General features: G+C 37.1%; 1 protein-coding gene, 1 long non-coding RNA gene and 1 pseudogene across 3 annotated transcripts; 1 reads left to right on the top strand and 2 right to left on the bottom strand.

Moving 5' to 3' along the window:
• Nucleotides 1-814: 814 nt before the first annotated feature.
• Nucleotides 815-4,730, bottom strand: LOC311286534 (E3 ubiquitin-protein ligase TRIM35-like; the record flags this gene model as incomplete). The annotated part of the gene is made up of 5 exons (XM_084402741.1): nt 4,114-4,730; nt 3,891-3,944; nt 1,876-2,073; nt 1,028-1,050; nt 815-932 (listed from the first exon to the last, which is right to left on the bottom strand). Exons 1-5 carry the CDS (start codon nt 4,486-4,488, stop codon nt 815-817), a joined length of 768 nt encoding a protein of 255 aa, XP_084258867.1. The 5' UTR covers nt 4,489-4,730.
• A 415-nt stretch (nt 4,731-5,145) lies between these two features.
• On the top strand, nt 5,146-7,978 carry LOC311286462. The gene is made up of 3 exons (XR_014626563.1): nt 5,146-5,222; nt 6,666-6,942; nt 7,228-7,978. It is a non-coding gene; the product is annotated as an uncharacterized lncRNA (long non-coding RNA).
• Nucleotides 7,979-9,556: 1,578 nt separating this feature from the next.
• Nucleotides 9,557-14,978, bottom strand: LOC311286533 (NACHT, LRR and PYD domains-containing protein 3-like; annotated as a pseudogene). Its single transcript has 7 exons — nt 14,974-14,978; nt 14,736-14,858; nt 12,598-14,604; nt 12,253-12,427; nt 11,945-12,118; nt 10,240-10,286; nt 9,557-10,159 (listed from the first exon to the last, which is right to left on the bottom strand). The product of its transcript is annotated as an NACHT, LRR and PYD domains-containing protein 3-like (transcript).
• Nucleotides 14,979-16,568: the final 1,590 nt, after the last annotated feature.

Raw genomic sequence — 16,568 nt, 5'->3', positions numbered from 1 at the left:
ATCCTGCAGGCATTAAAAGAACATGCCAGCAGCTGAAAATAAAATATAAAACCATAATTCAATCAGGTAAGGCTTGAGCATATCATGGGTGTAGGCTACCTGACTTTACATTTGACATATTAAATAACTAAATAGCATCCAGTGTCTCGCAGTGCAGCAGCATTTTCAGCTGAGGGAATTCCTGGAGGGACTTCAGAGCCAGTCACTCCCGAAGATCCAAGGGCCTTCATAAAATGTAAGAGGTGTGTTATTTTTTTATATAGGCTGTTTTTGATATTTCCATTTATTTTACTTTGGGTTGTTTTTTTTTGTTGGTCCCAACAGATTCTGATGGTAATATCTGTCTTTTGGAGCCTCCTGTCCCAACAGAACCCCAGGCAGTCATGAGTAGCCTAATACACCATTATGACAAATAGTGTTATAAAGTGTCCTCAAACAAATGCTCATCTTCACAGGACGATGGGGATAAAGAGTTTCTGCTGCCACAGAGAGGCCTACAGAGGTAATGCTAATATTATGAGTCTTCACATCAAACAATCAGATTTTTTTCAAATTTTTATGTGGAGTAGCCTATAGAATCTAAGTTTAAATCTAAGTATAAACGGGTATTCTTTGTTTCTATTTTCTTCAGTGATTCTGCTTGTTATCATCAGGTGTCTTCAATAATCGAACAATCATCACTCAATTAATCACTTAATCTTCTAATTAACTCTAACACTGCATCAGTGTTACTTTTAACACCCTGCTGGTAGTTCCCATATGAACACCGCTCTGTGTTAATTTAACACCAGGGAATTAACTGTGCAGGAATGATCTAGTACTCACAGTAAGGGCAGACGTCCTTCATCTTCTCCCACACTTGGTACTTAAAGTTGCCCAGATATTTAGGAACATCAATACGAGCTTCTGCATCTGGAAGTGTGTATTTTGCTCTTAAAAAAACAAACCTCACATAATCAGTTTTGAATTTTACTTAAAGCTCATGAATAATTAGAAAGTAAAGTAGTAACGTGAAAGTGAAAAATACCTGTTCATAATGTTGTAATAATTCTGAGAAACAGCACAGAAACACACATACATTGGCCGGGCATACACTGTGCAGTTTTCGTCTGAATTTGAGCTGATTTCTCAGCCATACTGTTTTTTTAAATTCGGGACGAATTTTATAGCTTTGTTGAAGCAGAGCTACAAAGCGATTGCCCTAGTGTTTTTCACCTCACTGCACCTGCGCAAAAACAGAAATAAAACCATGGTGACAATAAGTGTAATATACTGTATTTATTAGTTTATTTTGACGTTTCAGCTCAGAGAAATGGACATACGACCAAGGCAGCGCGTTTCCCCCCGTAAGCATGTTTCTTCTGAAATAGACACACAGTTCTGGGTTTGGAGAGTCCCTGCATGTGTATTTCATACGTATAGTGTGAGCAGTCAAGTCACAGCTCGACGATTGGACCGTATAGTGTGAGCACATAAATTGTGAGCTTTGTCTTTTACATTGCATGCGATTTACTGTACTTAACAAAAACACTGCTGAAATCACACAGTGTCATCTGACCCTTAAAAGCACTTTGGTGGTATATCCACATCTAGATTTAGTCACATAGATTCAGTCATTTTAAATTTCATCAAAAAAAAAAAAAAAAGAAGAGGTTTTCAACCCTGATCCTGTCCTGAAGAGTTTAGTTCCAACCCTAATCAAACACACCTGAAGCCGCTAATCAAGCTCTGCAGGATCGCTTGAAAATGCACGGGCAAGTGAGTTGAAGCAGGTTGGAAATTAACTTTCAAGGCAATAAAGCTGTGTAAGAACTCAGTGTGGAGCGAAGTCCAAGATTTACCACAGTGTGTGTGTGTGTGTGTATGTGAACCGACCTTCAGGAAGGTGATGCCATTGTCCTCAGAAAGGTTTTCCAGTTCTTTGACTCTGTCGGAGAGAGACTGTTTTCCTTCTTGAATTCTTCTTTCCAGATTTGCTTCCTTTTCATTCTCTTCTTCTTTTAGAGCTGATATCTTGCTCTCCTCCTCCTCCTTTTTTTTTTTTTTTTTTAAACTCCATCCTGATACTCCTCTCTGTCATATGAGTTTGAGACTGTGTGGATAGCATGTGTGAAAACCTTATCATCCACACAAATCTCACAAGAGTTATAAATAGATATCAAGCTGTACTCAATGACCTTGCTACAAATCTGTCAGATTTGTCCTCACAAAATCTACTTAATGAGAGCTTTAAAGTTGTCCAAAACTGCACTTATAATGTTAGTAGGTTTTTACAACAAAGGCTGTAATAAAAAAAAAAAACAAAGGCCATTTTCTTATGTTTACGAATGCTTTCATCATAACTAACCGTGCAAACAGGATGTAAGAGATTCATTGAGCAGTGTAAACAGTGTTATTGATTATAGAGCTGAAGTGATTTTTTTATCTCTTCTTGTATAGAAAGTGAGACGGTGAGTTTAAGCACTCAGAGTATGGGACACTAGGTCGCAGGCTGGTGTAGTACCGAAAGCCATCAGAGGCAGACGGTGTGTAAATACTACAGTCCATAGGGTTCCAGGTAGGGTTGCAAACTTCAGAAAATAAAAAATAAAATGTTCTCAGACATAAACACATTTGTTTTGATTAACCTATTCATGTACAATTTCATGTTAATTCTAAACCGAATTTTAAGATCACACAAAAAAGTCACAATACACACAAACCATAGTTAAATATAATAGCATTTATCTGAAATAGAAAGCTTTTGTAACATTATATACTACATTTTAAAGAAATTAAAGAAAGTAATAGCCTACATTTATTCAGCAAGGACGCATTAAATTAATCAAAAGTGACAGTAATACATTTATAATGTTACAAAAGCTTTTTTATTTCGGATAAATCTACTTTGAACCTAGCCTGGATGACACCAGACCCTTCTCAGTCGTAACTGAGAGTGGGTCTGGGGAATGGGCGTCACCAACGGATGTCGCTCAAATGCCTCTAGGTGCAATTGGATAGATCTAAAACCAATCAGATCGATCGTCATCGTGTAAAGCCCGTCTCAACGTTTGTGATTGGTGCCAAGATTTGGAAAGTTTGGAAATGGGCTTGAATGGGCTTTTGGCCAGACTTGCAGAGCAAATCTAAATTTGCCAAAAGTTTGTCTGGGATGACCGGTGTCGTGATCATTCTCAAGTGTTGTGTTGCTGTTGTATCAGTCAGTGGTTAGATCAGCGTATACATCTATTTAAGCCAGGTCCCGTATGGGACAAATAAATTAGGCCCAAAATACAGTTGGCAACCCTAGTTGGAGGTATCAAAAGCCTTTTTGTCCAGTGATCTTGTTTTTCCTGCTTGTCTTTTCATGTGTCAGTGGGCGGAGCCAAAGAGGCGATGAAGAAGAAGTAGGCGTTGAACTGATCCTGTAGAGGCAGTCTTGTTTTCTTGTAATATTGGGGACTTTTTTTTAGACTAACAAGGTTTCCTGAATCGTGTAGTATGTTTTGTAGAACAATGACCTCTTATATGTGAAATGATCAGAGAAAATGTATGTAAATAACCCTTTAAAACAGTTGGACATTTTTTCTCTAGTGCTCTATTTGTCAGTTTAATGTAGGTATCTATACACGTCAATTTCTATGAATATTGTTACTTTACATAGCAGTTCTATTTTTATTTCTACCTTTTTTCATTAAACTCTGTGGACCCAAGAACCAAGTTAAACCAAGACATACTTGCCGAATAATTATTCCAGTCTATATGTCTAACCAGTCAGCCTACAGTCCTCAGTTGTGTGGAACTTGAAGCTGAAGTTTTGTAAAGTAAACATCTATGGAATTTGTGTTTAATTATGTTGATACTAAACACCTTAAACCTTAATGTACCTGCAGATTTTGCTATCCTGTGACCTTCGGTTCTGTAATGACCCTTTCAGCTGAACGAAGAGCATCTTGCAGCTTACCCTTTAAAGATAAACACAAATATTACACATACACATGTATGTTGCACAAAAATATACATGCATCTGTTTATACCTATTTGTAACTTCCTTGGCAATAAACTGGGCTGCAATACCCAAGCATTTAATAATTACATAAATAGAGCAAAATTTCTCGGCTTGGGTTGCCGTACAGCCTGTTGTAGCGGCTGTGTTTCGTGCCATTCATGTTCATTGTCCTTACACGCTGAACATATAGCCTTATCATCCGTTTGACAGAACAGCAAAATTTTCTCTCCGTGTATCTGACAAACATGTTCTCCATCCCTCTCCTTCCTCGTGTTGTTCTCTCTCAGGTAAGACTCACAGGTGTTCCTCAGGCTCAGATTGGACACCGGTGGCTGAGGTGAAACCTGTCGACAGACGGGACAGTTTCTGGATCTGCTCGAGGTCCAGTGATCATTAATGCACTGACGACAGAAACTGTGACCACAGCTCAATAACACAGGGTCAGTGAAGAGCTCAGTGCACACGGGACACGACAGGTCGCCCAACAGAGAGGCAGCCATGAAGACAGAGACAGAAGACGAAGATCAAATTATTCCCTGAGACTAAAAAAAACAAAAAACAAACAAACTCATAAACAACTGAGAGAGAAAACAAACAAGACACAGCAAAGGTCATGGACTTCCTCATATATGCCCAGCCTCTCATTTTTATGAGAGAGGAGGAGTTAGAGTTAGACAGGTGGATAACGATTAAAATGATAATGGGTTGAAGAAAAAAAAAAAGAAGAAAGAAAAACATGCACATCCCATATACAAATGTATCCAGATGATGTTGGTTTGTTATTGATGATAACAACATAATCATCACCTAGATTCAGTATGCAGTCTTTGTGTGGTGTTGTTCATTTTATATTTTAAGTTTGACTATACAGTATGAGATCCAGCAGTGTCATCATCATCTATGAAGGATTTTAAATGAATAATAAGACACAAACATTTGAACTGCTGTGATATTTAGACACAAATAGAGATCACTGTGAGATCAAATTGTTGACTGGGTAGCAAAGAGGATTGTTTACAGTTTGCAACAAAAAATTCGTGCAAAGCGTTATGGGACGTAGGAAAAAGGTGGAGATTTTTTAAAAGCTTGAACGCTCAAGTGTGGGCGAGACCGAAAGGAACAACAACAAAAAAAAGAAGTATTTCTGGAAACACCTTAAGAGAAAGCGAAACACTTGAACGAAGCACAAGGAAGTGCAGACAGACTCTACACGAAATTTTGTTCAACCAGAGATGTAAGTATAAAATTCCATATAATTCACTTTATCAAATGTTTTCAATATCTGAGATATATATATATATATATATAGTTTCTTAGATGTTGAGAGAATAAGATGACATTCTAAACGCCTCAGACAAAAAGTTGCCTATTAAATATAGCAAGTCTGCAACGATTAGTCTTACTTACTTTTAACTGTAAATCCTATTTAAGGCATTCTTTCGACTCAATATTTTAAACATTCGCCTCTTTAATAATTAAAAGACTGAATGTTGCAATATTTGTGCCGTAGTCTTGTTTCTGCGTTCGCAGGGGAGACTTTGATCATGTAGGTCAAAGATATCACAACACAGCAAAATCTAATGAGTTACACTTACTTAAAATGGATTTCCTTACAAAAACAGGGAATGTGAAATAGGAATAGTATTTTGTACTGACAAATGCTTAGTTATTATAGTTCACTTACACAAGAGTTCTAGTGACTAAAAAATAACTGAGAGTACTTGATAATTTACTTTAAATATAATTCAGTTGTATCTATTGTTGTGTTTTGCATGCTGAATGTTGAAGTCTGTGTGACTTAAGCATGATCAATTATACAAGATATTGTCACAAATATAGAGAGATTATATCAACCCAATTAAAAGTTTCACAAGCTGTTTGATTGACATAAGTGTTGGCTTTACAATCATTATAGCACATGAAGGGAAGTAATTAAAGGTTGCTTTTTAAAGGTGACTTGACTTCAGACGAGATCATTAACCATAGTTATTTGATCCTGCCGTTCATTCATTTGTATTTCTTCGATATTTTGACTTAATTTTAAAGTTTCTCTTCACCTGTTGATTGTACACAAACAAGCCTGATGACGTAATAAAGAGATACTGAAAGCTGTTTGCTGTAGGCAATTTTTTATATTTGTACACAATTTTCTGTCAAATTTGTGTATTTAAGTAATTTCTCCTCTCGCTCATTCTGATTGGTTAAACTAACCTTATTATTAAGCAGTGGATTCAGTGGATACTTTGATCTTTAATGTACAGTAAATGACCGATAGTAAAAGTGTCGTCACTCACTTGATGCATCCAAAAGTATTTTGAACCGAGAAAGAAATATGAAAAGAAAATAAAAAAATATATATTAAATATAGCCCTTTCACACAACATTGCAAACCATGCAGATTTTATAAGTTTTAAATCTACTGATCTAAGAGGTCAATGTGTGGCCTGATCCTCCTTAAACATCTTTTCACTAGTAATTTACAATTCAGAGTTCACCTAACCTCCACTTGTAATTCCTGCTCTCCAACTTTCATCTACTTTTCTGAATGGAACAGGTTTTGTGAGTGGAGTGTAACTGCATCGTGAACTATTATCAATAGTTTTGTTTATGTAAACTGCTTTAAAGAGCACAATTAATGAATTCTAGTTCCTGAATCAAGACTTTTTTTTTCTTCTAGTGACAGAAAATGGACGCCACTAAAAAACTGATTCTGGACGCTCTTGAGGAGATTGTGAATGCAGATTTCAAGCGGTTCATCTGGCACCTGTGGAACGGTGTAGGATCAGACATCGAGCCTATTCCTCAGGCAAGGCTGGAGAACGCGGATCGCCAGGATGTTGTGGATCGCATGGTAGAGAAGTACAGTACTAATGCTGGGACTGTTGCAGTACAAGTGCTGTTGAACATCAACCAAAATAATCTCGCAAAAAAACTTGATTTGAAACTTCAGGAAGGTAAAGGAAAAACTATTAATACTGGTTTATGATTTAGTGCTGCTCTCTGAAGTATATTGTGATTCCATGCAGACAAAAAAACAGTTACATTTGAGATCGGTTAACAAGTCAGATCATTGTTTTCAAGCTTGTGTTTTAAATATAATGAAAAATTATGTTGTTCTGGTATTAAATATACTATATTATTTAATATACTCATTGCTTTATGTAATATTATTTGTTTTGATGGCTGTATTTGCTTGTCTCGTATAAAACAAACACCCTCTCTTTTCTCTCTTCTTCAAGCGGGTTCTGGTCGATAAGGAAGAGTTTCTCTCGATCACATGGGACGGTCTGTCTTTGGACGACTGCTCCGCTACTGTGAGGTGCTCAGAGGCTTCTGGGAGATCTATGAGGGTCGTGACTCCATCTTCAGCCCTTCTTCATCTCTAAACAAGGACTTTAAAACATAAACATGGTCTAATCAAATCTGCCACAATAATATTGAGTCTTGCAGTTAAATTAAAATTCAGTGAGGATAAAGTACAGTCACATCTACCGTAATAGAGCCATAAATAAATAAAGTCAAGGGAGTCTCCTACAGTTACATTTTAATGTTGTTGTTTTTATTTGTTATAATTATTTTCAAAATTTGGTGTTACATGTTGAAATTAAACACCAATCATTAATGGTAGAGGATGATGAATGATTATGTTATTTACATTTACTCATTTAGCAATTTCTAAATCACACGAGGTCCCTAAATGATATACTAATATCATTAATAATACTAATACTAATCCAGTGTAAATAGGGCTATAGTGAGTAAAGTGAGCACCTTTAAAGAGCTGTTTTAGATAATTTACTCACCCTGGTGTTGCTCTAATGTCGTAAGCCCTTCTTTCTTTTTGGAACAACAAAAGTATAATTTTTCAAGTAAATATACTGCTTGCACGTGTGCATAATGGCAGTGAATAATAGAGACCATCATCAAGCTTAAAAAAAATCACAGAATGATCCCGTACACATGTGAGAAATAAAGAAAATATATATTTTTAATTCCTCAATCTCTGCTCGGCCTGAAGAAGGGATAATTAATTGATAGTTATGGTTTGTTCATGACTTTATTTTGTTTTATTTATTAATTATTAAGAAATTATTGACTGAAGCCTCCAGTTCCCCCTGCAGGAGACAATATATAATTACATTACTCTGAACAATTATTCATATGAGAATGAGAACATGCAGCTCACATGAACAAACTACAAACACACTGATGAGTGACATGCTCTGTATGCACACACACACACACACACACACACACACACACACACACACACACACACACACACACACACACACACACACACAGTTCTAGTAACTTTAAAAAAGATCTGTAGAGTGTACTTGATAATTTACTTGGATTCAGGATCACATGTTCTGAAAAGAACAGGAAATAGTCACTTATGTTGATAAACTAAGCAGTTTTACAGGAATTAACAAGTCATACAAACAGTAAAGGCAGAAGTCCTTCATCTTTTCCAATACTTGATGTATGCAAATAATTTAAACATTGAATAAAACACATCTGAACACACAAGGAGTTTTCATGAAATGCTATTGGAGTTATTTTGCTTTGTTACACATTCGTGGTTTTCTCAGTCAAGAGTCACAGGGACCTGAAATGACTGGATTAATATGCTTAAAATATTTTCCAAAATTTAAAAAGTAAAGAAGGTCCATTGTGATGCATAAAGCATTGATCAGTCAGAGGCCACTTCCAAAACAGTTCCATGGGTCAATGCAATGTTAGGGTTAATTCACATGTTACAAGTTAAGCAATCTTGAACCCAATTCTAAATCCACGTGGGAACGTTTTGTTACCATCACACACAATTCCTGATTGTGTGGATTCCTATAAAGATGCCTGCAGTATGTCAGTTGAATTTTGCCTTCAAACAATAAAATAAAGAAATGTGCAATCTTTGCACCAAAATGTTATCATGAGAGGTAAAAAAAATAAAATAATAATAATAATAAAAAGAAGAAGAAGAGGAAGATGAAGGGGTGAAAAAGAAAATTCCAGATGCCAGGAAATGATGCAGTGGACATGTCTTGTGAATCTCATTCATTCATCTCATTCAATGTTTATATAATTCAACAATTTTAAGGTGCTTACTTTACATTTTTTAGGTTTCAATGGCAATTGGTTTTCACATATGAAAACAAAACATAATTTAACAACACAAATATTGATAAATATAAAAAAATATATATATATTTTCTTCTAGCTTATTATAGTTATCCTTCCTTGTAGCCAACTTACGTAACTGTAGTTAACAAAAAGTCAAGTTTAATGTATATACCTTAAAGAACTAATATAGTTGTTGATAAAAGCTGCCTCACATTATTTTCAGTAGTATATGAAATATTGCAGCACTCGTAAATGGATGCCCAATCCCTGCGCTGTTGAAGTCAGATGAGTGAATGTTAGTCACGTGATTGGCCACTTCTGAAGTCAAATAAACATGCGCAGACAGATTTATGTAAGAAATGCATTAGCATGTACATGACCTAAAAGCCTTTACACTAAAAGCAACAAAACCTCAATGTTCAAGACCCCAAGAAACCAGAATTAAAGTGTGTATAATGTTTTATCCAAGAAAGAAGTTTTCTTGTGATGTCTCAGTTGTTTCTCACAGCAGGATGTTAAATCTGACACTGAGTCATAAACCCTAAACCCAGCATAGAGGGGTTCAGTGAATGTGGTGTTGAATGTGTGTAAGTGTGCGAGTGTGTGTGTGTGTGTGTGTGTCAGAGACGCTGTAGAAGGACAGAGTGCCGGCCGAAACGTCCACATACACTCCTACTCTGTTAGAAAAGGGTGATGGGGCAGGTATGGTTTTGTTCACATTATTGTGCCAGACAGTGAAAACATTAACAGTGCAGAAGAGACTCCAGGATTTGTCATTGAATACAAACCAACTGTCATTCTTTTCTGTCCTGTTGATTCCTTCATAGGCCACTGCTATATCTGCCTTATTTCTGCTCCATTCAGCCTCCCAGTAACAGCGTCCAGTCAGACTCTCTCCACACAGAACCTGCTCATTGTGCTCAAATCTCTCTGGATGATCAGGGTAAGACTGCTGCTCTTTCACACATGTTGCCTTTCTGTTCTCCTCAGACAGAGAGAGTTGAGTGGGTGCTGTGTTTGGATCCAGGGTGAGATCACAGGCATCTGAGGACAACAAGAGAGATTAAAAGTGAAGGACAATTTTAGACTCTGTGCATGTGAGTGTGAAAGAGAAAAAGACCTACATTTTCTCAGTCCTGGAGTGATTCTGAAATTGCCTCCATGATCCAAACTAGAAAGAGACAAATGTACAGCACATTTTATTAATGTTTGATAATCAAAAGTGTAGAAGCAGCTAAAATGGCAATTTTATTTATATAACACCATTAAACACAACCTAAGTTGACCAATGCGCTTTACTAAACAAACAAAAAAAAGCACAGTAGTAAAAAAATTAAAACATTAAAATAACAGTAAAAAAATGACGCTTCAACATGTTAAAATAACATAACTTCAACATGGATTACATTCCTTACTAAACAAAAAGATTTTTAACTTAGACTTTAAAACAGATAAAGATGGAGCTAGCCTAATAGAAATGGCTGAGTCATTCCAGAGTCTGGGAGCAGCATCCGAGAAAGTCTTCAGCCTTGACTTGGAGATGAACAAGAGTCTCTGGTTGGAAGAACAGAGTGATCTTGTTGAATGGTGCTCAGTCAGTACGTCAGAAAGGTAAGATTGTGAATCCCTTTAGTGATTTATAAATGAGAAGTAATATTTTAAAATCCACTTTATATTGCACTGGCAACCAGAGTAAGGAGCGCAGAACTGGAGTGAGATGATCCCGTTTCTGAGCACCCATCAGCAGTCTAGCTGCCTCATTTTAAACAAATTGTAATTGGTACAAAGCTGATTGACTAATCCCAACATAAAGTAATTACAGTAATCCAGCCTGGAAGAGATAAAGGCATGAATTACTTTTACAATTCTTTAAAAGAAAGGAATGTCTTTATTTTTGATGAAAGTCGGAGCTGAAAAAAGCATGATTTCACCACTGAATTTATCTGCCTATCTAATTTCAGAGATTCATCAAAACACAACGCCCAGATTTTTCACCCATGGCTTCACACAAGAAAACAACCTACCAATGTTTAGTTTGGGAGTATTCAAATATCTGAAGGTCCTTTAAATTTCAGAAAATTTAGATACAACCAGGCATTTACATCTGACACACAGGCCTTATTAATATCCAAACCATCCGAAATGTGCTTTAAGGACAGATAAAAATTGGGTGTCATCAGCTGGAATGATGAGTTTTGAAGAAGCACCCATGAGAAAATTTTGATTTCTCTGAAATATGATTCTTCATATTGATCATATTCCTATCAAATATGAAATGTTTAGTTTAGTTTTGCTACTTACATGTTATCTCGCACTTTATGATTGTTAACTGAAGGAGCCGTCCAGTCACACAGAAATTCACGCTCAACAGCTTCAGTGAACATAAAGCCTGTCTACTTTGATTTGATTTGTCACCCCAAATATTTTGACACTGACGAGCAGTGACAGGCCAATGAGGCAGCTCAGATGAGACAGCTCAGATGAGACAATCTTAGTGCTGTGCAATACCTTAGTGTTAATACTATATTAGGCAATTACATCTGTGACTTCATAGCTGGCTACGGCCATGCTCCTGCTCTTTTTCGCCCCATACTCACTATCCAGCTGGATGTCGTTGGCCTCACAGATTTTGCAATAATGCACAGAGTGCATAACGTCAGTTGTTGGTAGTTACATGCCGCATGCCAGTTAACACATTCATGGAAGAAGAATCACAGAAGTGGTGAAAGATTAGGGCTTCGGTTTGATTTAGATCGGTTTTATTAGGGGGGATTCTAATTATTGGCCGCCGGTATTTATTACAAAAAAAAAAAAAAATGCCCCACATACTTGAGTATCTGCAGTGAGCAGTTTGGATCCTTCAGTTTGTCGTTGAGAAGCTGGACTCCTGATTCTCCTGGGTGATTGTAACTCAGATCCAGCTCTCTCAGGTGTGAGGGGTTTGAACTCAGAGCTGAAGACACATAACCACAGCTTTCCTCTGTCACCATACAGCCTGACAACCTAAACACACACACACACACACACACACACACACACACACACACACACACACACAAAAAAAAAAACATTATTTTTATGTATGTTATACTAAATATGGAATACTAAATATTAAATAATCATGAATCAACTCAAACCTCAGTATCTCTAGCTGACAGTGTGGACTCATTAGTCCATCAGAGAGCAGCTTTCAGTCCTGAATCCTGCAGGTCATTGTTACTCAGATCCAGCTCTCTCAGGACACAGTTTGAGGATTGTAGAGCTGATGACACATATCCACAACCTTGGGCAGTGAGATTACAGCCAGCAAGACTGAAAAAGAGCAGAACAGATGGAAATAAATTGTTTTAACCTCATTCCTCAAATGCCATTTCAAAAATATCTGCTTCATTCTTATAAAATAAGTCAGAAATTAAGAAAAGAAATTCAGCAAAACAAAATCAGGAAGTTCATTTAGAAAGAAGACATGAATTAACACTCACAGAGCTTTACTGCAGTTGATCACAGCTGGTATCAGTCTTCTTCTACCCTCATCTGATGTGTTGTATTTCTTGAGGTCCAGTTCATCCAGCACCTCCTCTGACATCTGAAGCATGTAGGCGATTGTTGAGCAGTGAGCAGGAGAGAGTTTCTTCTCTGAGTGTTTGTCTGATTTCACAAACTCCTGAATCTCTCCGGACAGAGTCTGATCTTTGACTTCCAGGAGACAGAGGAACAGATTGATGGATCTTTCAGCGGAGAGTCCATGTCCATCTTTGATCTTCTCTTTAATGTATTGTGTGGTTCTCCTGATGCTTTCTGAGCTGTTCTCTGTGTGTGTGTCAGTAGATCCTGTAAGAGTCTCTGATTGGACTCCAGTGAGACACCCAGCAGGAACCGCAGGAAAAGATCCAGCTGTCCATTCTCACTCTCAAGGGCTTTGTCTACTGCTCCTTTAAGCAAACTTTGTACTGAAGCTAAATTCTTCAGTTCACTCCATAGTTGTGTACACATGGTAGTAAAACACATGGAAAGCAGCAAGAAAATCCTGAACGCTCAGATGAATGAAGCTGTAGACTTTCCTCTGATGAATCACAGATTCCTCCTTGAAGATCTCAGTGCAAATCCCAGAATACACTGAGGCGTCAGTGACGTCTATGCCGCTCTCTCTCAGGTCCTCCTCATAGAACATCACATTGCCCTGTTTGAAAGCCACTTCAGCAAGTTTCACAATCACTTCTCTGTTGGACTGCAGGAGTTTCTCTGGATCTTTCTCTTCATACTTCTGATTCATCATGTTGATCTGAATCAGCAGGAAGTGGATGTACATTTTAGTCAGAGTTTGAGGGATTTCTGCACTCAGATCTTCTTCCAGGAGCTTCTGAAGCACAGTGGACGAGATCCAGCAGAAGACGGGTATGTGGCACATGATGTTGAGGCTTCCTGCTTTTCTGATGTGTGAGATGATTCTGCTGGCTTGATGCTCATCACTGATTCTCTTCCTGAAATATTCCTCCTTCTGAGGCTCATTGAATCCCTGAATCTCTGTCAGATGGTGGATGTATTTGGAGGGGATCTGATTGGCTGCTGCTGGTCTGGAAGTGATCCAGATGAGAGCAGAGGGAAGCAGATCTCCTTTAATGAGGTTTGACATCAACACACCCACTGATGAAGTCTCAGTCACATCAGAAACTTTCTGAGCATCTGAAAACATCAGTGTGATTCTGCTTTCATCCAGACCATCAAAGATGAACACAACTTTACACTCCTCATAAATCTTTAAATCCAGATCTTGAAGTTCAGGATGAAAGTCCAGCAGAAGTCTGTGAAGACTGTACTGATGATCTCGGATCAAGTTCAGCACTCGAAATGGAAGCACAAACATGAAATCTACATCCTGATTGGCTTTTCCCTCGGCCCAGTCCAGAATAAACTTCTGCACAGAGACGGTTTTCCCGATTCCAGCGATGCCTTTAGTAAGAACAGTCTTGATTTGCTCTTTCTCCTCACATCCTGGTTCAGGTGAGGCTTTAAAGATGTCATTGCAGTAGATTGGAGTGTCTTGTGAGTGTTGTGTTCTGGCTGTTTTCTCCATCTGTAAAACCTCATGCTCTTCATTCACTCCTTCTCTCTCTCCCTCTATGATGTAGAGCTGTGTGTAGATCCTGTTCAGGAGGGTTTCATTCTCTTGGAGTTTGTTTCCCTCAAATAATCTCTCATACTTGTTCTTCATGTTGGTTTTGTGCTGGTCTTTGACTCTCTGCAGGTCTCCAGTCTCCAGTGTGTGTGTCTGCAGGACTGCTTCAGTTTTGTCCTGATAGTGGGATGTAGAGAATGGCACAGATCTGATCAGCTCTTGTATCTCCGCCATGCTGTAATTAAAAAGTAAAGAGCAGCAATTGCAGTCATTAGAATGACCATTAATTAACATTAGAAATATATTGGTTACTATATATGATTTTAGACCCCTCTTCATATTAAGCATATGTTGCATACTCAAAAATAATAATAATAATAATAATAATAATAATTCTTGGTATTTCTCTTTTTCTTATTTCTTTTTTTACAGAGTTTTTTTATTTAAATAATTTTTCATCTTAGATGCACTACAATAAATCAACAAGCAATAGCTCATACTAACGTAGGGTCAGAGGTCACTGGTCCATCACTGAAAGTAGGGGGTAGCCTCATGGATTTGTTACTCTTCAGAGACACACCACTGGGTTCTGGAGACTCTGATCTCTGTCTCTTCCTCCTGCTGATACTGACAAATGACAAACAAACAAAGTGGAATTTTGGAGCACTAGCTATGCCGTATAACTAGAATGCTCAATATACTTACACTTATTTATTAATTTAGCAGACACTTTTCATCAAACTCCATTTACAGTATAATTAAGCAATACAAACAGTTCATCCAATAGAGATTTTTTTTAATGCACAGACATTACTAGCAAGACAGAGCTGATGGTTTAACAAAATTTAGTCAAGTACTCAAAGACATGTCTTTTTTAGACATGTCTTGAAAATTGTAAGGGACTAATCTGTTTGGAAAAGTTGGGAAGATCGTTCCTCCAGTGAGGAATAGTGAACAGTGAAAATTAAGGAAAGTGATTTTGTGCTTCTGTGTGAAGGTTCAGTATCAGCACTCACCCACTGCAGGCTTCTGGAATACACTGTAAATCACTTTGAATAAAAGCATCTGTCAATGCTGAAATGGCCAGTGTCTCACCTGGGGTCAGAGGTCACTGTTGCATCACTGGATCCAGACGGAAGATTCCTCATGGATTGATCACTCTTCACAGACTCACAGCTGTATCCAGGAGATGGAGGACTCATTTCAGATGTTCAAGATGTCCTCATCTTGTCTTTCAGTATGGAAACTCATTTTAGTTTTCTCCTGCTCTCATTTCTCAAAACAGATTTCAGACCTTTTGTGAAGAAACACAGTTATTTTTAAAATAGTTTTCTGTAGTAGGCTACAATGTTACAATACAGCTACATCAAAGTACATCTTAATTATTTTTAGAACATTGACTTTCCCCATATTATAATGAACACATACAAATATCTCATTGTAAACTAAAAAATATGGTAATTAAAAGGTTCTTTAGGAATACTTGATTTTTTTTCTAAATATGTCAATAGGTTTAAACCTTGTACAGATCCGTTTAATGGCCATTTAAAGGAGAATTTTTTTCATTTTTGAAACAACAATGGAGAAACTCATGAAACCTTACAGTTTGTCTGAATTGCTAAAACACTAAACCCACTTCTCTGAACCAAATTCTCAATATCCTAAACCAATTTGTAAAACTCTTTCTGTAAAACATTAAGTAGTTAAAACACTGTCTGCAAATCTCATGCTCTCTTTTTGAAAAACGCTAAACACATTCTCACTCATTAAAACACATTTTGCACTGTGATGCACTTATGTTTCAAAACGCTAAACACAGGCAGGCTAAAGTTAAACACAACTACAACACAGTTGTCATCGTTTACACACAATGACTCAAAATTGTTCATACTTATTTCTAATGAGAGGAAACCAACTGTACAAAATACAAGACAGTTTAAAGTGCCTAAATTGACTCAAAATGTTGCACTGAATGTTGATAGCAATAATGGATGCAAACAATATAAGAGGAAGAGGAAGAATATGAGTTGAAGAGGAGGTTTTACAACTCTTCTGAATGTACTTTACCGTAACATGTTTGTTATTTAGATTTTTTTTACTGAATTTCACTGTATTTTTACAGTATGCAAGTGCTGAATATACAAACATTCGATAATATTCAGTACAATACTATACTATACTTGCAGTGCAAGTACAATTATTCACTTTTCACTGTAAGTTGTAATTACTTTTTTACATAATTGCAAACTTTGTTTACTTTGTAACAATACTTTTATTCTGTAACTGCATGCTTTGGATTCTGAGTTCTCCATTTTCATGTAGTGTCTACCCAGTGGG

Source organism: Rutilus rutilus (genome assembly GCF_951802725.1).
Source record: "Rutilus rutilus genome assembly, chromosome: 2".
Taxonomy (NCBI): Eukaryota; Metazoa; Chordata; class Actinopteri; order Cypriniformes; family Leuciscidae; genus Rutilus; species Rutilus rutilus.
Note: the sequence above shows the minus strand (reverse complement) of the source record. Positions and strands in the feature narration are given on the sequence as shown.